The sequence below is a fragment of the Ascidiella aspersa genome, chromosome 2, assembly GCF_963924565.1.
Source record: "Ascidiella aspersa chromosome 2, kaAscAspe10.2, whole genome shotgun sequence".
NCBI lineage: Eukaryota > Metazoa > Chordata > Ascidiacea > Phlebobranchia > Ascidiidae > Ascidiella > Ascidiella aspersa.
The window spans coordinates 4,362,334-4,383,759 of NC_139448.1; the positions used below are offsets into that span (position 1 = coordinate 4,362,334).

The 21,426-nt window shown below is 34.6% G+C and overlaps 2 protein-coding genes across 2 annotated transcripts; one reads left to right on the plus strand and one right to left on the minus strand.

Moving 5' to 3' along the window:
• Positions 1–6,382: 6,382 nt before the first annotated feature.
• LOC146163227 (N-acetyl-D-glucosamine kinase-like) lies at positions 6,383–14,045 on the minus strand. Its single transcript, XM_083382063.1, has 9 exons — positions 13,978–14,045; positions 13,533–13,617; positions 12,599–12,697; positions 11,955–12,096; positions 10,851–11,074; positions 9,870–9,960; positions 9,283–9,383; positions 8,393–8,471; positions 6,383–8,000 (listed from the first exon to the last, which is right to left on the minus strand). Exons 1-9 carry the CDS (start codon positions 14,001–14,003, stop codon positions 7,834–7,836), a joined length of 1,014 nt encoding a protein of 337 aa, XP_083238189.1. The 5' UTR covers positions 14,004–14,045; the 3' UTR covers positions 6,383–7,833.
• Positions 14,046–14,577: 532 nt separating this feature from the next.
• Positions 14,578–19,850, plus strand: LOC146163228 ((Lyso)-N-acylphosphatidylethanolamine lipase-like). The gene is made up of 9 exons (XM_083381709.1): positions 14,578–14,838; positions 14,909–15,003; positions 15,200–15,339; positions 15,886–16,118; positions 16,768–16,922; positions 17,137–17,254; positions 17,422–17,492; positions 17,872–17,987; positions 19,537–19,850. Exons 1-9 carry the CDS (start codon positions 14,780–14,782, stop codon positions 19,639–19,641), a joined length of 1,092 nt encoding a protein of 363 aa, XP_083237835.1. The 5' UTR covers positions 14,578–14,779; the 3' UTR covers positions 19,642–19,850.
• Positions 19,851–21,426: the final 1,576 nt, after the last annotated feature.

Sequence of the window (21,426 nt, forward strand, 5' to 3'; positions counted from 1 at the left end):
GCCCGTTGAGCGCAATACGGATTGTAGAAAGCAGCCTTAATAAATCGATTTTTAAAACGAAGTAAGAATGTCAAAGCCCGTTGAGCGCAATACGGATTGTAGAAAGCAGCCTTAATAAATCGATTTTTTAAACGAAGTAAGAATGTCAAAGCCCGTTTAAATACATCTTATTCATTTTTAACACAGTGAGACTCAAACTTAGGGTCAGTGCCTTCTCACTATGTTGAAAATAGATAATGAGATATTTGAAACGTTAACAAAATTCTACCTACTTCAGTATGGGCTTTAATATTCTTACTATACGTCCAACCATTATGCTGAAAAATATTTAAGTGCTTGCTTTTATAATTTGATATGAACTAATTGGGTGAATGGTACGTTAAGTATAACAACAGGATTGATGCAGCTAAATTGTTTTATTGTACGCCATTCAGATTACACGCAACTGTTTAATGCGACTTGTGGAACAACTTGATTTTAATTTGTACAATAACGGAATCACCAAATTGATTTGTAAAATACATATTGATCAAAAATATTCCCACAAAGAAGCAAGTATTAACAATCGCTAATCCTCAAAATAGCACGAACTTAATTTCTGTCATTTCACACAAATAACACATAAGCAAACTCGGACACAAAAGTTAAGCAAGAGATACAGGTGTGCTTTCAAGCAAATCACGCGACGCGGCGTATTCATATATATTATAATTTATAAACAATTTTATTAAAAGGAACTATTTGAATATATAATATTGTTGTAAAAATTGTTGTAAAAAAATATTTATTTTAAGAAGGCTATATGTTAAGAGACCGTTTTGGTTCCCCAAGTTACTTTAAAAAGCACAGCATACATTTGCAAGCGAAAGAGTCTACTTTATTAGCAAGCATATTCTAAGTGTAACTTTCGATGATCAGCGAAGCATTAAGCACAAAAGAAGAGACAGAATGGCCAACTTCGATGAAAAAACGGCAACCGACGGGGACCCGTTGCATTTGTCTAAAACATAAAAATACAGTAAGTATATTCATCTTCTGGAAACCAGTTAAGCAAATCGGTTTGTCGTTTTAACGTTTTATGCGATTTTTTTCCAGTTTAAACAAAGAAACTGTCTTGCGAGTTTGCTTTACCAACTTTTTGATTTCCGATAATAGCTCTACAAGGCTTGCGAAAGTTTTAATATTAATCACTTTGCTTGTTTGAGAATATAAATGACGTCATTTGGTATCGGATCGCGATACTTTTTGTCCAAAATATCGGGTATCGGTATCGGAATTAAATGTCCATTATCGGACATACTACTCACCAGTAAAGCAGGTTTCGTAGTTGAAGTCGATCGTGATCAAAGCCGGGTCTTCACAGTTGCAATTCCCATTCTCTATCCTGGTATCCGGTTGGCAACCTCTTCGTACCACCTTGTGACTTTCACCGCCATTGGCGACTGTAAAGAAAACAATAATAATAATTTATCTCGAAAAAAACTGAAAATTGCGGTAGTTTGCTGCTAAACCACAACAAAATGATTTCCCTCGAATTTTTCTAACGATTGATTAAAACTGGAAATTGTTTCGACGCTGTTCGTATATATTTGAAAACGCAAAAATTGTCCGAGCTTTCACCATTTTTGGCGTCGATATACGTACAACCGAAATGTTAAAAACAACTACTTGTCTTATTAGCCGCTGTGGTGCACAAAAAACCAAAGATTCGCCTTGTACCGTTTTGACTTGATTTCAGTTTGGGCTTGCGAGATTATCGCCCTGAATGACGTTTTCTGGAGCATATCAAAGTTTCCGTATGCTACACTCCAGTGCTGTAATGACTTGAGTGACTGTTTTTAAAGATTTAAGCCAAGCCTTTTTGGGCAAAATAAAGTCTTTTGGAAAAATTACTTGACTTTGACTTAAGTATTTGAGTCAAATGACTTGGGTTGAAGTTGCTCAAACTTGGGCTCGTGCTTAACTATTTTAATGTTTGACGTTTTCGTTTATGTCACTGACTTCAGTCTGGCTAGTTTACAAACAAAATAAGTCAACAACCGGAGGTTACTAAATTTACTTAGGTTGAAGAAAGTTAGGCCAAATAACTGAAAACACTGTTCAACGTTTCAATTTCATCTTTTTTGCTTGTTTGAGCACAGTGATGACGTCATTTGGCATCCTTCACGGATTGCGATACTTTAATTCCATAATTTCGGGCATCGCTATCCAAATAAAAAGTAAATTATTGGACATCCGTAATATTGCTATTTGTCATTGTACACCGACAAAAAAATTATATATAAATGCAGTGTTTTTTTTAAGGTGTTTTTTCAAATTTCTTCAGCGGTTTCCCAAATTTTGGAATTGCAACTTTTTGGTATTTAAATGAAACACTTGTGGTCTCTTAAAACTACTTAGCGGTCACCCAAACCGAACCTTAAAAAAAACCCTGTATACATATATGAAAAACACTGTTTTTTAAATAGGTTATGATTTAGAGAAAAGTATATAATACTCTTGACAAAACAGAAAATCAATGACCACAGCCATCACTTATATTCCTGTCCACTTGCTCGGTTAAAATTGTGTATTCGTATTTGCAGTGCTTACGTGTATATGTTCCAATGGCGTTTGTGCACCCAAATTTGCAGGTATCCAGGTATTTGTCGTCCAGGTCTGGTCCTTCACATCCAGCGTCGTAATCTGTCCCCGATACCGAAGTACAGACGTAGCAGGTCGTGTCTAAGAGAAATGGACAATTGCAAATTGAATTAAACACTAAATGCGACATAAAACATGTTCAGGAAGAACGTCACAAATGGACATACTATTTAATTGAAAAGACGGAAAATGCAAAAAATGCCTTTGAATAGTTTAGGTTGCACAAAGGGAGCAAAACACAAAGCGACTTCAGGCTTAACATTTTTCAACAAAAGGGCCAAATCATATAAGGAAGATAATAATTTGGAATTCGGTGGAGGGCATGGATAACCCCTGGATTAAACATAAACGTATAGACCTTTTTGGCATTTGTTTTATGTGGGGCTATGATGTGAATTATTTTTACAAACCTGTTGCTTTTGGTTTCTTGCCAAGTTGAATGGAGCTGTGGTTGAAACCAGTTGTAGATCCGCTTGCATCGTTGCAGCCGTCTGTGTACAAAAATTAAATTAACGATTTTGACTAATTGAGCGGTTTGTAAAGAAATTCCAAAGTAGGCCTAATGTTTTAACGATTTGCTAAAAGTGAAGACATTTTGTAATGAAAGGAGGAGAGTTACTTAATTCGTTATTTCTTGTTTTCTTCAGATTTACGTTAATCAAAACAAAGGGACATTTACTCCCCAAGGTGATTTTTGTGTATTAAGCACTTCCAAGTAATTTGGGCGATATGAGATTTTTAGGTGATAAGAAAATTAAAAAACAATAATTGAATAAAAGATTACCTACTGATTATAACTTTATAAACCCAAAAACAGCATAAAACCTGTTGAAAGGTTTTTTGTGTCAAAAAGCTCTAAAAACCATACCAATATAAATCGAAGCGTAAACTTAAAAATAATACAATCAGTCTGTTGGCATCACAATAGGACAGTGGTTCTCAACCGTGGTGCTGCGTGACTTTAGGGTGCCATATTTGACACTCAAGGTTGTCGAGAGATATTACAATTTTTTTTAGAAGTTTTGCTCTTTTGGTAAGCTTCTTGAAACATTTTTTTGTGTACGATAAAAGTGCCAAAAATTAAAATGTTTTTTATTGTAACGCTACAATTAACCATTGAGAAAAAATACGAGCCAGAGGGTGCCGCGAACTGTTTACAATTTGTGTAGGGCGCCGCAAGACAAAAAAGGTTGAAAAACACCGCAATAGGTTATATACAACACGTGACAAAGCTGTAGCGCTTACCAGTTTTACAAGCGGTATAGTCCAGGTCTAACTTTCCGATGTTGCTGTCAGTGCAAGAACATTTACCCGATTTTGTATTTAACAGGATGTCGAGGCAGCCTCTTTGCACGAAATTGCTACTGCTTTCGCCTGGCCCTGAAAAAATAAAAATGCCTGTCAAATTCTACAGTAAACTTAAAATCGCTCTTGTAAGCTTGAAGTTACTTGTAGGCTAAATTTTTATTTTTGAAAATCTTAGTTTAGAGATCTGATCCTTGCAATACACTAACTACATCACAAAGATGTTATCGATTCGCGCAAAGCGAAAAAGCGTTTTTCGAACATTTAGGTTGCTAAAATTTTATTTTTGCATTAACGTCGTTAAGTAAACAACTCGTACTGTTTTGGGGTGGGGGTATTACCTCTGATTGTGACGAATATGAATAGTATTGGTTGTAAATTCTATAATATGGGTTTTTAAGCTAGACGTTATCCAAGGGTTATACGAAGCAGATTTTTAAGAAAATGGCAATTATAACTTTTGATGCCACTGAAAGATTTATTTTGTCATTCAGGTACAAAAGGGCCAAACCTTGCCTTAACTGGTTTATGGTGCGTTTTGATTCACGCGAAAACACATCAAAAACTTACTGGTCAACGTGCCCGTCGCTGTAGCGCACGCCACATTGCAAGGTCCGAGGTACGATTGGTCGAGGTTGGTGGTACATCCTGGGTTGGGCCCGTTAATGGTGGTACAACTATAACACTGGAGCGCGGAAGCTAAAAACAAATTCGCAAAATTGACCTGGACTCAAACATATTCTACTTTTGTTAACTGCAAGTCACGCATTTTACTTTACAGAAGTGTCCAGAACTTTAGTGTTATAACACAAGTAATGGCAAAAGGGTACGTTTATAAACGTGAAACTTAGCATTAGTAATGGCAAAAGTTTCAAGTGCATTGACATACAGTTGTCAGAAACGAATCCCGCGTTTTATCTGCCCAGTAATAATAACCATAGCTCAAATCGTTAAGATATTATTTTCCAAAAAAATGCCCTTTTAAAGTTGAAAACGGCTAGTTAGATCACAAAATATTAGTGACAGTTACGAATTAATTTGGTATCGTATGAATACATCCCGTTCGCGGGCTATTTAGCATCAGATATTAGTTCCGACCTGATATTATCGAACAGGACCAATGGTAAAGCAGCATCTCTTGTCTAACTTACCAGAATCGCAAAAGAGCCCGATGACCAGTAAGACTAAGGAAAAGACGAAAGTCGATTTCATTCTGAGTTCTCCTTCACTTAACTTCAAGTAAAAAGTGTATTTTTTTCGGGTTCACGGATGTTATATTAGGTTTGGCCACGTGACCAGAGTGGATAAAACATGGAACGCGCTAAAAACCACGCACCGCCCGCCGATGGATACACTTTTTTTTTTTGGGGGGGGGGGTTTGGGGGGGCTCACGTACGTCGTGCAAATATTTGCGCAATTAAGGATATAGGGGTTGAGGCATCACGTTTCATTGCGTTTTGCAAAACGAGCCTAAAAAAAAGTGAATTGCAGCTCCTCGTTCCAAAAGCAAACGCGATGCTAAATCACCAGCTTTTTTTTTTTATATGAAAGCAAGTTTATTGCCATTTAACCAACGAGCAACTGGCGTGCCGAGCAAACCGCGTGGATAATTTAAGTATCAGGGAATCAGGAAACTTAACGAGAGAAACTCGTTTCGTCTGCATCCGATTGTTGGTCGCTGAAATGTGCACGTACACATCGGTAAACACAATTAAGAGGGCAAAACTAAAGTTTCTGTTTACAGAAAAGGACTGGGATAAATAACAACGTCGACCAATTTGGGGTAAGTGGACTAGTTTTAGGGGGCCATGAAGGCTGAAATCTCGGGAAATAAATATAAAAAATAAAATAAATTTTATAACCTTTTGCGCTTTCTTCTCAAATGTATTTAGAATATATTAAAGTATTACATCACAGTATCACATCGATGGACCAAAAACTGCAGGTTTCCTGAGATCACCTGTTTTATCACGTGAGTTATGACGTCATCTCTGAATGTTCCACGCCGACCATGGTCTACAGCAGTGCTTCTTAAACCGGGGGTCGTGTGAGATTCACAAGGGCGGCGCGAGAAATTGACAAACACTGTATGAATTATGACTAAACATTAAGGCGTAGTGATATTTCCCTGCTGCCAATACTCGAATTAAACATTTGGTATCCAAAAAAACAGTTACATCCTTCGCATTAATGCAACTTACCCGGAAATAATTTTCTGTTCTGCTTTAAGTTTTTTTATTTTGAAACAAGGTGGGGCGCGAGTTTTGTTAAAATTGTAAAAGGGGGACGTGTCTCCAAAAGTTTAAGAACCACTGGTCTACAGGAACCAAAACAAAAAAAAAAACACTGTTCTAAATTTGAAACGTTTTGCTTGCGTGGAAAAAATTAAAAATATTGTTGCTTTTTAGCCCAAAGTTTAACACTTTTTTTTAAATGACAATTATATTTTCAAAGGCGAAGATTCAGCGATAAATTGCACAACGAGAGTTAATGTAATGAATTTGACAAAACACATATTTGCACGTAGGAACGACATGACGAAGTGTTTATATCTCGAAACATTTGGTCAATATTTAAAACAAATTATGAAAAAGATATGAAAGACGAGATGAAAAGTTAAAAGATCGTTTTGGCCCAAAATACGTGTAATTTGACAAAGAAATATTAAATAACATTCTGAAACGCTTTAACTTTACCTTAAGTAAGGGCTTCAGTATATACTGCATATTTGTAAACACAAGGCGATGAAGCAAATAAGTCCTTTTATAATCATACGGTAAAGTATATTATAAAAATGTCATGATACCACTGCGGGAACATGGGTATGATAATGTAGATTGTAGATGTACGAGTACAATGCAATGTTTTGGGGGTGAAGATGTAAGAAATTACAGAAAACCAAACATTTTTGAAAGTCATAAGACGTCATTCGAAGTACTTACTTGCAAGGCCATATCTGAACAAATATCTATGCTTCCTTAAAAAAACTTCAGCTTAATTCGGATTTTTACGAAAAACATTGGTGAAGCACATAAACTAGTAATTATATTTTTACGAAGTTGATTTTTGATTTTTTTTTCCGAATTCGGATTCGTTTTGTGTCAATTGGCAACATTAGGAAAAGCACAGGTCCTTTTTCAATATATGAAACAGCAGATCGGACAATGTAAAACGCAAGAAATCGTCTTACGTAAAATTTACAAATTCATAACTTATAATCTTGCAAAAAATACCTATAAAAATTACGGTACCAAATCAATTTAATTTAAAAACACACACACGTACTGCATTGGTTTGCTGCCATAATCCGTTTAGCGTGGATGGTTAAAGACAACAAGATAAGTTCAAGACCTTTGTCCGATATTACCGGACATTTCTAGTATTTGGGATAGGAAGCACGCAGTATTGAGTTGATCAGACAATGTGTACTGGCCAGGTCGATTAGTTTTTGACTTGTCAATAAAGTCAAAATTTTGTGAAAGTTTTCACGTTAGGTCAAAATTTGTCAAAATTGTTTCAAGTCAAAATCGATTAAAAATGCACATAAATAGTTAACAAAAAAAACATTTTTTATCAGTATTTTTTAAAGTTGTGTGTCATTTTGTAATGACAAAATTATAACCTAAGCATTTTTAAGAGTTTTGCATATGCCCGAATCACTAACACACTTCTTCAAACAACAATATGTTGCAAATCAACCTATTTCTAATAAAATCAATATTTTTAGGTCAATATTTCTTATTTTTTGGGTCAAAAACTAATTGCCCTAGTAATGGCCAGTGCACGAGGTTGGATAAATCCAAGGGCAGATCATAAAGCCACCGTAGCAAAGCGTTGGTTTCTGTACATCAGATAAACGTCATGGAAAGATTAACTGAAGTTTGCTCAGAGCTGAATCTTCTCGAGAACTTTGTAGTTCTTCTCGAAATCGACCGGCAGTTGGACGCCTACGTCACTGACCCCAATGAGCGCTGACCCCACTGCGCTGCTCTCAACCAGCTCAACCAACGTCAACCGCTTTAGGTCCGATTCTTTCAGGCGCTCGACGAAGCCTGTGACGTCACAATCATGCATTATATTGTCGCTGTTGTCCATTGGCAATATAGGAGAGGCTATGCTTAGGGTGGCAAACAAGTGATTTCAAACTGATATAAGTTCCAGCCAAGCCATTTGTAAAATAACTGAAGTCCAACTCAAGTCATCTTCAACAAATCGTTAAATTTCAGTGTCATTTCTATTTCCAGTAACGGTCATTTGCATAAAAAATAAGGTTTACCACAAACTAATGTCAAGAAATGTTGCCATAAAGACTTAAGTAATGTCATTTGAAAACAGTTTAAGTCAAGTCACTACAACACTCATGACTCATATCTGTTTGAAATGGAAGGTGTAGAAAAGTGGTTTCGAGCCGGGTTCGGTTAAAAATGATCAAGCGAACTCTCACCTTGCTTTAGCAGATTCCAGCTTTTGAAGACGGACCCGACACAGACCACTTGTAAACCGCCTTCCTGCGATTTGAGCGACTACAGAAAAAAACACAGATACTTTACGTAGCACCACAGCACCACCTATCGGATAAAGTAATGTTCCAATATACAAGTCGATTACATATTGTAAGCCAATGCCTAAAAATGTCCCGTTTTGCAAAGTGATGACATATTGAAAGCAAAAATTCTTGAAAACTGTTATGACTGTAAAACTACCCTGACTACACTCAAGGTAATGAGTAAATATTGTGTATATTATCTGCATTCGTAATAAATATCCGCTATTTTCCGAAATTACGTTTCACACCTTTTAAACTATTTTGGTGGCACACACTCTACTGCGAACTCAAACAACGGATACATCCACTCTAAAAGACATGAAAACAAAATTGTGAAACTATCAGTGCGCTAAAGACCGAAAAGTGAATTACTGTGAACTTAATTCACTCTTTTAAAATGACTTGATTCGACTTAGGTTTTGACACTTTAATCATTTTGTCAAATAACTTGGGTTTAAATAAAGCGTTTTCGGTAAAACATTTTTCAATAAAATAAGATTATTTATCTCTTTTTAGCACGTAAAACAATTGCCTTGCTATGTATTGCGTGTTTTTGTTATTTGTAGTTTAGTTCTTACTCATAATCAAGTTAGGAGTTAACTTGCTCTTATAATGACTGGGACTTCTTTTTTGCAAAATACTTGACTTGGTCAGTTATTTGAAAAGGACTTGTTTCAAACACTGGAAGCTATAAACCAAAGCGGTTAAAGCAAGAGTGCTCTAAATCTTATTTGGACGACTGTAACAAAAGCTTCATCGACAACGACGATCATCATGCAAGGCCTTACCTCGTCAACAGAAGAGTACAAAGCCACGACATGTTGAGCAAGCAATCTTCCTGCCTCGTTGAATATGTGAACACAAAGAGGGTCTTTCACTTCATTGGCACCTAAACGGCATTTTATATTTAACAAATCGTTGACAATTACAGATTTCACAGGGGTTAAAATTTAGATAGAAATTTGAACTTTTACAAAATAACGGTGGTTTGCAAATTTTGTTTCATGATCTTTACAAAAATAGACTTTTTGGCAAGCTCAATGCAAAGTGATAGCATTTTTGGAATCAGCACCTTAAAACATGATTTACGTCTATTACACATCTGCAAAATGACGTAGGACTACAATTATTTCCCCTTTATTATCAAAATAATAAACTGGTGTTCAGTTTTGGAATCAGCAAACCAATATTAACTAAAAACACTATTTACTTTTTATTCAGCAAAATTCATGCCGACCTGTGCTAAGGTAAAAATAAATACTTAAACTATGAAAATAGTTTTTAACGATGCTTTCTTAGTGTTATAGAATTATTCAATTAAATGCGTAGAACATTACAGTTTAGGTTTATAGCACAACTGAAGATGAACACCTACCCTCCAATGCAAGCACTTTACAAAATCCACCGATAAAAGATTTCTTGAAGTTTGTGTAGAGATAATCAAGAAGGTCGTTGCGGTTGCTTATCTGATAAAAACAACAATTTTTGCACAAAATTGTGACAAGAATATATTCTCATTTTTTTTAAATTAGGTACGCTAAATCAGTGGTTTCCAACAGGGGCTCGGTGAGACAATGGGTGGAAATTATTATCAAGCTCAAGGGTGCCTAAACATATTTTAGATTTTTAAAATTTCAATTTTGCTTGGGTAAGCCACTTGATACAATTGTTTATGTATGAGTTGAGTGAAATAAATCAAAACACAATTTACTACATTGTGTAGAGTCCATGTTTGTTGTAACATTTTCTTTATAATTTTATAGTATATTAGTCAATACACTGTGAAAAAGTATTTGTTGTTACCTATTTTTTACTACTTTTAAGTCTGATCTTTGTTAGTTATTTCTTCTTACTTATTTTATTCTCATTATTCTGAACCATATGTTGATACTTAAAATTTTATTCTTGCTTAATGTATTTTTTCATTATTTTACTTGTTTTATTGCAGTGGTTTGAAGTAGTTAACTAGCATAGGTCGTAATTATGAAAGTTCAAATTTAATCATTTCACAGATGTATTTAAATTGGTATTCCACTTGGATACCTATTCCTAGAAAAAATCGGTGACCCAAGACACTAAAGTGACATAGCTACTTAAGCCATGTTTTGAAAATAACTTTTCTACACAAAATACACTAACAAACAAAGGCAAGTAGGTTTCCTATAACTAAGGCAAATTTCATATTACAGTCAAAAAACATTTCTTTGCAATTTTAGATAAATTAATCATAGCTGTACTTTCTGGATCTAGTTTCAAAAGTATTGGGTATGATGAATCAGGTATCAGAGTAAAACAAGTATAACAAGTATCTAGCCATCAAATTCTATTAGACAACCTGCTACATTAATTAACTGACCTTGAAAAATTCAAACATTGCCTTCTTGACAAATGCAATATCATGAGGTGCCTTCTGCATGCCGTCCATATCGTCAAACACATACTTGACAGCTCGATGTGAGATCCAGTAAGCACTACCCTCGTCACCCATCATATGACCCCAGCCCCCACATTTCAGGGTCGACCCATCAGGGTTCAGCAGCTGACAGTTGGTCCCAGTGCCGGAAATAAGGACGACACCACCTGAAACAAGTGTTTTAACGGCTTAAGTCAATGACACAGCTTTGAATTAAGTCTTGCTTCTGTTATAAGTTTTGATTACCTAAAATAGCGTAAGATATGATTTTATTTCTTTATATATATATTTAGAACAACATAATTATGACTTTATTTCAATTAGAGCATGAAAACAGTGCTGAGCTAACTCGCATGCACGTTTTTACATGTATTTTAACTATTAAAACAACTAACAAAACACTTGTTCCTGTTTAAAAACACTTGACATGTGCACTAAAATGATTGCTTTGTAATATGCACCACAAAACACGCTATATTATCAAATACTAAAGCATAACTAAAGACAATAATGATGAAAAGATAATATTTAAAACATAGACTAATGTTTAGAAACTTTGCTAACCTAATGTTTAAAGCTTTAAACACTAATTCGCATTGCTGAAACTGCTGTACGGGCTCCAGTTGGTCCGCAGACCCCACTTTGGGAACCACTGGTTTAGAGCTATGTTAGTTTTGACTGTAATGTGGTACAATGCTCACAATACAATAACTAATAAACTTTATTAGTTAAAACATGTATGGTAAATGCTAATGAGTTGGACTGGGACTTGAGAAAGTAAATACTTGGACATGGAATTACTAGTTTTTTATCAAAATGATTTTGACTTTTTGCATCAATTTCACTTTTATTTGGACAGGCAGGTTGGCTTTTTGTGAGAAAACCCAAAAGTTTTTTATGAAAAAAATCTTATCTAAAAAGTTCAAAAATAAGTTAGCGCATCCATTGATCAAATAAATGTAACCAATTGGCTTTTATTTATATTTCAGGCTGTAGTGTATAACACATACTATTGAATTGAAATGGGACAACTTACAGCCTACTAACCTTTTTTGCAGGCAGTTGCAATCGATCCAAATGTGTCAGACTTGATTACAAAGTGTTCGCTCAGGTGTGAGTAGTTTTCCTTGAAGCATGCAGTCATCTTTTTGTTTTGCGTTTCTTGTTCACCACCACTTAAGCACATTCCCTTGAAAAATGCAGGCATAAAAATTCCAAAATATTAATTGAAAAACATTTAGTCGATGGCAATTCAGGTAATTCATATGACACAGACACAAGAGCTAATAACATGTAATGTTGTACCTACTGGTAAGATATCTTAATCTAATATTTAGGAACCTGTTATGATCTTGAATAGTGCAAGCAATTTTGATCTGTAAAAGCGTTTTGTTCAACCCTTACAAATTATTTTTTTGGTAAATCTGTTATGCAAAAAGCAAATAAATTTATCAACCATGAAATACTGGAAAGTCTATTAAGTAAACCAAAACAGTTAAAATAAAAGTTTTAATAAATCGCCAAAAACAAGAGAAGGCAATGGTAAAGTCAATATGAGGTTAAGAGAACTTCCTGTACAAAAATGTCGCACAGGGGAAACCCATGACATAATGAGCTCAATAACATAAACAAAAAAATTGTCACATCCAGGATGAATCATACACAGACCGAGTAGCATAAGAAAAACATACCAGTGACTTAAGCTTGCAATCTTTGCTTATTCCTGCTGCAACCTTTGCCTCCTCAATCATGACAGAGATGCGTTTGCAAACTTCCTCAACTCCAATTTGCTACAAAAATAAACACAAATAACTTAACAACGGAAGGAACGGAAATAACCCTATGTAACAACATTTCTGTGCAAGAATTCATTTCTTATTAAGACCTTAAAGTAGTGATTCCTTATAGGAATTTCCAAGTTTAGTGACTTCAAAAGAATCCCAAGTGTACCAGGAAACTTTTTACAATTTTGCAAAATAACCTATTTGTATTTGAGGCATCTATTTAGGTACAGGACACTTGACACTTATCCATGAGATAGCTTATAATATTATAGTACAAACTTCCTTAACTCCAATTTGCATTAGAAAATAAACACAAAGACCTAGTATAGTGATTCTCAAACTATATGCTTCAGCACACTAGTTTATCTCGACAAATTCCTAATTGTGTTGGGAAACTGAAATAATAATTTTGCAAAATAAGCTGTTTGTAAATTACAAATAGGCATGCCATTTAGTGGGCCTGAGTTGGATGTACAATAGCCATGAGATTGCTTATACCAATATAGTATTTAACTGCCTTGCGGTTAGGGTGCTTCCTAATTTATATTTGTACAGTTTGGTCAAAAGTGTGATTTGAATTTGTTTTTATTTTTTTAGTGTGCCACCAGCCTAAAAAAGTTAATAACCACTGCCATTAAGACAATTTGTGAACAGGAAATTGTTTACTTTATCATTGATCATTACAACCTTAGAAGAGCTATAATCATAACTTAGTGCACACATTACATGTATGTATAAATGTTACAACAAACCAATTTATTTTTGCCTTTAGGTTTAAAATTATTAACTCAAGTTTATTTTGGCTATTGTCTTGATGTCATGTGAAACAAAAGTGTCCTACCCAAACATTGGTATCGGGTCCTTCTGCCCAGCTGACAGCTTTGCAATTTTCATCAATAATCACTGCTTTAGAATGCGAACCACCTCTGCAATGAGAAGAATTAGAAAATAACAGTTTGAAGTGTAAAAATACACAATTCACAAACCTTAGATGTATCAGTTGAAGTTTTTCATAGGGGTTTTTTATAGCATTTTATTTGGATTAGGGTGCGCGTTTAGGTTTGGGTGGGTCAAGTATTATTATTTTGTTTATTCTACCATATAGTTTATTTCATGCAATTTCATATTTGACAGCTCGTTTCTTTTACCATACCTTCAGTTACTGTATAAAAGGTGCTCAGAGGTTCTATTGGGTAGACCAGCGCCAAAAGTAACTGTTTTACATCTCTCTGATTATTGTGGTTTACGTTAAAAATGATAAGCAAATGGCACACAAGACTACTTACCCCTCGACTCCGCCAAAAAATGACATGTTGATAGCTAGGTAATTTATGACAATTTGTATTCAACAACAAAAAATACAACATGGACTTGAAGAAGTTGAAAACGTATTTAATCTCACGCTTCGGTGATTTTTGTAAAAAACAAAACAAACAAAATAAAGAATCACCGGGTTTGCAATATTAGTCGTCAACAAATAAATGGACAGCATATGTCGTACGTTAATTTTTTTTTTTTTAACCTTGAAACAACTTTTACTTACATGCAGTATAGTCATCTTGTTCAGAATATACATTGGTTTGATTTATTTTAATTTGCGACCTAACATTCGCGTTGAACATGTTAAATAAACTTTGTAAAATGTGTGTATGCTTGTGATTATTTATAAAAAAAACAAAAGAAGGGCGAAAATGTCTGGACATTTCGTCAGCCGGGAAAGAAGTTTGTCGTTACATAATGAACGTTAGGTAACAATCCTGCCATACAATGATGACTAAGCACATATTTGAGTTATTTTCATGTTTTTTCTTCATTATGTTGCCAGTTTAGGTAGCTAATAGCTTTTCGCCAAACTGAAGTTTTTACAAATCTTCAAGGGTGCCAGGTGCTTAAGGTCAAACTAATTATTTGGCAAGCACACCATTCGTTTATTATTATTTATCAGCTTACGGTATGTTTAAATCAAAGCAAGCATTTTATTTTTAAAGGTTGTGTAGGCAGTAGGCGTGCGGCGCGTGCCAAATAAACCATCAGACTATTAGTTTTATAAACCTTCAAATTATTGTTTTAAACACAAGTACCAGATTTATGGAAACTCAAAGTCCAGAAAACCCTGATGGAGGTGTCTACGCCGGAGAATTGGAAAGGTATTTTTTAAATATATAATAATAAAACATATTTTTGTATACATCACTTTTTATCATTACTTTTTTATAGTTGTAGCACAAATGAAGGTTGGTTAAGAAGTTGGTGTCACTGGAAACCAACATCGGAAAACCATCTCATCAATGCAGAGTCTAAAATGCTTGAATGTAAGTGTTATTTGATGTTCCACTAATATTTAATTTTAAGCCTAAAACCTTTGAACAACAATTATTATATGTTTTGTATAAAGAAATATTTTTCATTTTATTTATTTTTGCGTAAAGCAATATCATTTCAACTAAACAAACCACTTGAAGATATAAAATGTCATTCCTAAAAATGTTTGTTTTAAAATTTCACCAGTTGTGAAGTGTTCGCTGCAAAAGATGTTTGTGGCGCTAACTAGTGGCCAAAAGTTATGGACACTTATTGCGAATAAAGGAGTTTCTACTCGGACCCCACTGGTCATGGTTCATGGCTTTGCTGGCGGAGTTGGACTTTGGGTAAATTGTGTTGCTTTATATAAGTTTATAACTTTTAATTTTATACTTAAATATAAAAAATAAAATGTTAAAGCTAAATAGTGTCATTAACTGATAATGATACAAATGCATATCAAAAGGTCTTTTTTAAGATTATGTTGATATACTCAACCTTTCCGGATTCAACATTCATTATAAGCTACATAAGAGATCCGTGCATAGTGTGCCTATGTACTTTATGCTGGTTAATAAATATAATTAATTAGAATATACAGTGAATAATATAAAAAAAATGTCTATGACTATTTGTATTTAGAATAAGAATTTATTAACCATATGGATATGCCAAGCATGGGTACTAGTTTAAATTATAATAAGCGGAAACTATTATAAAAAATTTTAAACGCATGTACACTAAGTTAAATAGTACAATAATATAGTGTTGCCACAAATGCAAACAAAAAGTAGAATTTATATTCTGGCTATGTTTGTTCACTACAAAGTCTAAAATGCATTTTTATTGCATATAATTCTGATAAAGACAATATAACCAATTATTTTCTTCAGGCTTTAAACTATGATGGTCTAAGTAAAAGGAGACCTTTGTACGCTTTCGACCTGCTTGGTTTTGGACGGAGCAGTCGGCCAGAGTTCGACACTGACCCAAAAGTGGCGGAGGAAACGTTTGTTGAGTCGATAGAAGAATGGCGGGAATCTGTTAAGATTGATAAAATGATTCTACTTGGACATAGTTTTGGTGGATACCTCGTCAGCTGTTATGCCCTTAAATATCCTGATCGGTAAGATTTCTTGGACATTCTCGTTTGCTTACCGTCTATAACAGGAGTCTGCAACCTATGGCCCGCTAATGTAAATCATCCGGTTTTCTACAACTAGGCTCAAGTCAATTCCTTCAATTTTTTGGCTATTTTAGCCAAGTAAATGCAATTTTTTTACCATATTGCGAATCTTGTTTATACATCTAAATTTGCATTTTAAGGCAATTTATTTAGCCTAAAGGTGACTTGCATACCTTGGCAGCATCAACAATCGAAAAATCAGAGGTGTATTATTCATCAACAGTTCTGAAAACATAAAATGCTTAAATAAATATTTAACAAAATGGTCAGTTAAATTTTATTTAAACTAGCCAAGGCCTCTCTAAGTTAGACTTTAGTCTATATCTAGGAAAGGTTGACGTTGACAACACACCTTGATTCATTTTAAAACAATTGTACTTCACTGGGATCTGAGAGACAGCTTCAATCTATATAATTGGCAATTAATAGTGTTTTTCCGCTTCCAAAATGATTTTGCTCTCATTAGAACTTTTCTACTTGTTTTTCTATTCTAGTAATATGACTCTTTCATTAATATTACTAATATGGTAAAACCCAATTTTTTTAAATTTTTACTTAAAATTTTTCACAAAGCAATAATGTTTTTTAGGGTCAGAAGTTTAATTCTTGCTGATCCTTGGGGATTTCCAGAACAAAATCCAGATCCTGAGAGCGCACGCCGAATTCCACTTTGGATCCGTGGTTTGGTTCGCGTTCTCCGACCATTCAATCCACTTTCTGCTGTAAGGGCTGCTGGGCCATGGGGTAAGATCCGTCAAAATAAGCCTTATTTTGAACCCATCTCTGCTTTTTGGAATGTAAATTGATTTAACTAAAAATTTCCCGACATCTTAGGTCATGTTTCTAATAGTTTTATGTAAAACAATCAATATTTTTCTGTGTGGTTTACCGTTGTAAATTATGGTCATTCAATCTAGGGATTTTGTTTTACTTAGCAATTCAATCATATACTTTGTAGGTCCTGGACTAATAAAGCGATTCCGGGCAGATTTCAAATTGCGCTACCCTGAGGTTACGGCCAAAGATGAAAACACAGTTTTTGAATATATTTATCACTGTAATGCTGCAAGTCCAAGGTAAGAAAATAAATTTTTAGCTTTACTTGTTTGCATAAATAACATCGTTTGGCCAATTCAAGCCCAAAAAGAAAACAAAATAATGTATATTTTTTTAATTGAGTTGTAAAAACAGTGCTTTTGCCAGTGATATTTAACAGAACTTGTCACTGTTTTGTTTATTACAGCGGTGAATGTGCTTTCAAACAGATGAATGAGAACCTAGGATATGCTTACAGGCCAATGCTTAATAGAATTGGTGAGACAAAAATGTTCTTAACCATGTAAAGTTGGGTCTTAGTTGAAACATTAAAGTCTGTATTCTTTAATTTTAAAGATCTACAAAAAAATTAAATTCAGCACAAATTAATTTATGTCTGTACTACTTTTTCTAATACATTTAAAATCAAACTAATTTTATTAAGATAATAATTGTACATGCCTTTTGATTGATAAATTTCCAGTGGATTTTAATTTTCAGATATTAGCTTCATCTATTTTTTTTACAACAGTTTTTTTTACTTAGATTAATTAAATTTTGTGTTTGAGATCTTACCGTAATTATCATCAAAGTACGAAACTACTTTTAAATTGTTAAAAACCTGAATTTCAACTGACCAGGTAAAATTTGTTTAAAGGTGACCTTGAAAGTCGTGTTCCTGTGACCTTCGTTTACGGAGCACGGTCATGGATGGATATCTCGTCTGGACACCAAACACAAAATATTCTCCCTAACAACCACGTAGAAGTTTATGTAAGTGGTCCTGTTATAGTTTTTTTTATTATATGGTTGTTGACAGAACTTAGCCAGAAACATAATTGGAGGGCGCTTAATGTATATTTAGTAGAAACGATTTTACAGTATTAGTTTGGTATTTGGACTGCAAAAGAGCAAATCAAAAGTTAGATTGTTATAGGGGGAAAACTATTGGTAATTTATGGTTACACCCTTGTAAATAAATAAATGATCACCAAAGGCAATGAGAAATAAAAAAAATGTGATTTTTGGTCGTTTGTCGCTAAAGCGTGAAAACAAGTCCAAAATTTCATAAATTAACGAAACAAATTATTCAGAGCAAAGGTTTCTAAACGTAAAAAAATGTACATGCACAAATTTTTAATGATTCAAAAAAACATTGATATGTCCCTCTTTATAAACTAATGTCACCTGGCGACGAGAGAATACGTGACGGCTTTATGTACTGTGTTTAGATTTAAATTAATCTGAGTAAACCCCACTTCTAGGTTCTAGCTGTTTGTTACTAAAATTCCTGTTGTGCAGTTTTCTAGAATTTAATTTTTAATTTTCTTCACGAGCAGTATGCCTTTTCCTGTGTTATCTTTAGTGTGCTACTGTTGTCACATGCGCTAGAGCAGGGGTCGGGAACCTTTTTACCAAAGGGAACCATAAAAGCGAATTACTTTTGGTTGTATTTCGATGAGAGTCATTTGACATGTATGACCTTTTAAGGCAGTGGTTCTCAAACTTTTTTAGAAAAATTGCGCAACGGTCCCTCAGCAACTTTTTAAATCGCTCACGGTCCCTCAAACATATACACAAAATAACATTTGTTTTTAATGGTATAAAAGGGTCGGGTGCACTTGCTTCTTTGCTATCAGCTCGGCTATGTTAACCTCTAACAAATCACTTTTTGTGTGTGAAGTAATCACGAACAGTTTTAAAACCGTGACCGTACAGCCCACAGTGGCAGCGTAGCAAGCTGCAAAAACGTAACTCTCATTAGCACAATACAATACTATGACGTCACAATGGACAATTCAACTCAAAGTGTACAATAACGTGAATGAACAACTAATCAGCTTGCTTTGGAAAAATATTTCCTGATTTTTTTTTGCACAAGAGGTTTTCTTCTTCAGGAGCGTCGTTTTGATTTTTTGTTAGGTGCTTCGAGGTCCCAGACAATTGTCTCGCGGACCCCAAAAGGACCGCGGACCCCAGTTTGAGAACCACTGGTTTAATCAATGGGAGATTCTGTCAAACGCACTAATCGTCACCAGCAGACAAATAGTATTTTCGCGAAGCGTCGAAAAAATTGCTAATAGTCTTGTTTAAAAAAAATGAAAACAGTTTTGGAAAGGGGCTATGGCCGCGTGCAGTTTGATCCATATCATGATGCTAGAATGATAGCTTAACTTTATCTGCAGGCAAAATTCCGTCATCAAAACCCCCACATGTCGTCACGTTCTTAAAATGTGGTCTACTTCTGCATGGGCTTTGATATTCTTACTACAACCTCCAATCATTGTACTCCATAGTTTTAATCGCTACTTTAACTTTGCAGTCGGTGAAGGGAGCCGGACACCACGTGTACGCAGATAGACCCGACCTATTCCAGGAGATTGTCAACACCGTTTGTGACGCAACAGACGAAGACAAAGACGAGTAAACACCGGAGTAGTTCAAAATTTCACTGCGTTTTAGTCGTTTTTAGACCCTGTTAAGATTAAAGGCCCTTTACCATTGAATAGGGAGGTCTGATAACGATATATGACGTTTTCGGCAAAAAGTGCGACCCTTTTGGTACCAATGATATCATTATTCATTACTATGTTCAAAATAGGCAAAAGTGTTATATAGTGCAAAGGCCATATTAATTAGGTTTAACGCTATGAAGCACTTTGTCGTCAAGTTCCATTAAAAACTTTAAATTTTGTGACAAATTTTCTATCATCGTATCAGTCGTGGGACCGAAACTGCCACCTCGTGTCGTTATCGATAAAAATGACATCTTTAAAACACTTTTGTTTTGTTTACAATGCATGCAATAAATTGTAAAGGTAGCCGACTGGACGTATTTGGCTTTCTAAGATGTAGTGCACTTTCCTTCTTTTTCGTGCTCGTTTTAGGAGAATTATTTGTCTTGCTTTTTTGTTCAGTTTGTCACCTCACAGCTTTTAACCGCCTTTTTCTTCTCTGTACCTTATTTTGGTTGGAACCACAAGCATATGTTGCGCATTTCATTTGCAACAAGATGTCAGTTTTTGTCACTTCTTGAAGTTACGTATTTTTTACTTCGAGCTTTTTCAAATCGCATTTCTTTTATCATCCCAGACACCAAATCGTGGTGATTGGTGAGCGATTAATCAGCCCCTATGAAAACACACTTTGTTGATAAGTTAGCAAAACATAAGCTTGCTAGCCGTTGTTATTATTGATTTTATTTCCTAAATGGAAACAATTAATGCTGTTTTCGGCTCCAGATGTAACCCCAAACATTTTTTTTTTGCTGGCTTTTAAATTTCAGTCGCAATTCTATTTGTTTTTAATTGCTGTTTGATCAATCTCGGGGACGTTCGATAAAGTGTGGTACATAGATACTATGTTTTTTCAATTTTTCTTTGTTCAATCATTACACCTCTGGGCTTTATATTATTTGTTTTTTTGGTGGGTTTTGTATACTGTAACGCGCGATCGTAAAGTAGAAACTATAATTAAAACAGTGCGTTTTAATTGCTCTTTAAAAATGAACGAAAACGTACGTTGCCAGCTGCAAAGCCTATATTACAGGGTTGCCGGAAGCCTATGTTTCTTTAATCGTCCAGCGATCCAATTTTAGGTATTTCAACCTGTTTAGGTTTTTAAAAACCTATGTTAAATTGTGTCACAACCCTGTATTACCTTTACCCATTTCCTTGTTCAATTTTGTTTTGCCAAACCGGAAAGCAGTAACATCTCCTTTTTAAATGCTATTAAAATATGACACCTACAGTGTAGTTACGGCTATCTTGGTTTACATTAGCTATAACTTGGCCTGCGCTGCTTCACAACTTTTGCGATATTTCAAGCATTCATCTTGGTCAAATTGCTAATAAGTTGACGTCACCATGTAAAAATATGCTATGTGTGACGTCATGTTAATAAATCGACGATTCACGTAGAAACAATGATTACTTATTTATGCAGGGTAATTTGGTGCATTTTTCGAGGCTGTGTTATTTGACGGATTATATTATTTCGTTGAATCACAAATAGATCGCTGTAAGTGTGAGTTTTATCTGTAAAAAGTGAATTTTGCTGTACACCTTTTATTACGACGTGTTTCCGCGATTTTTGAATTCTTAATATGGATGGCACAATAAACGCCTTATCTTTATATATGGCAGTGTTTTATTAAGGTGTTTTCAAAACGTTCAAATAAACGACTTGAAAATACAAAGTTTATACAACATTA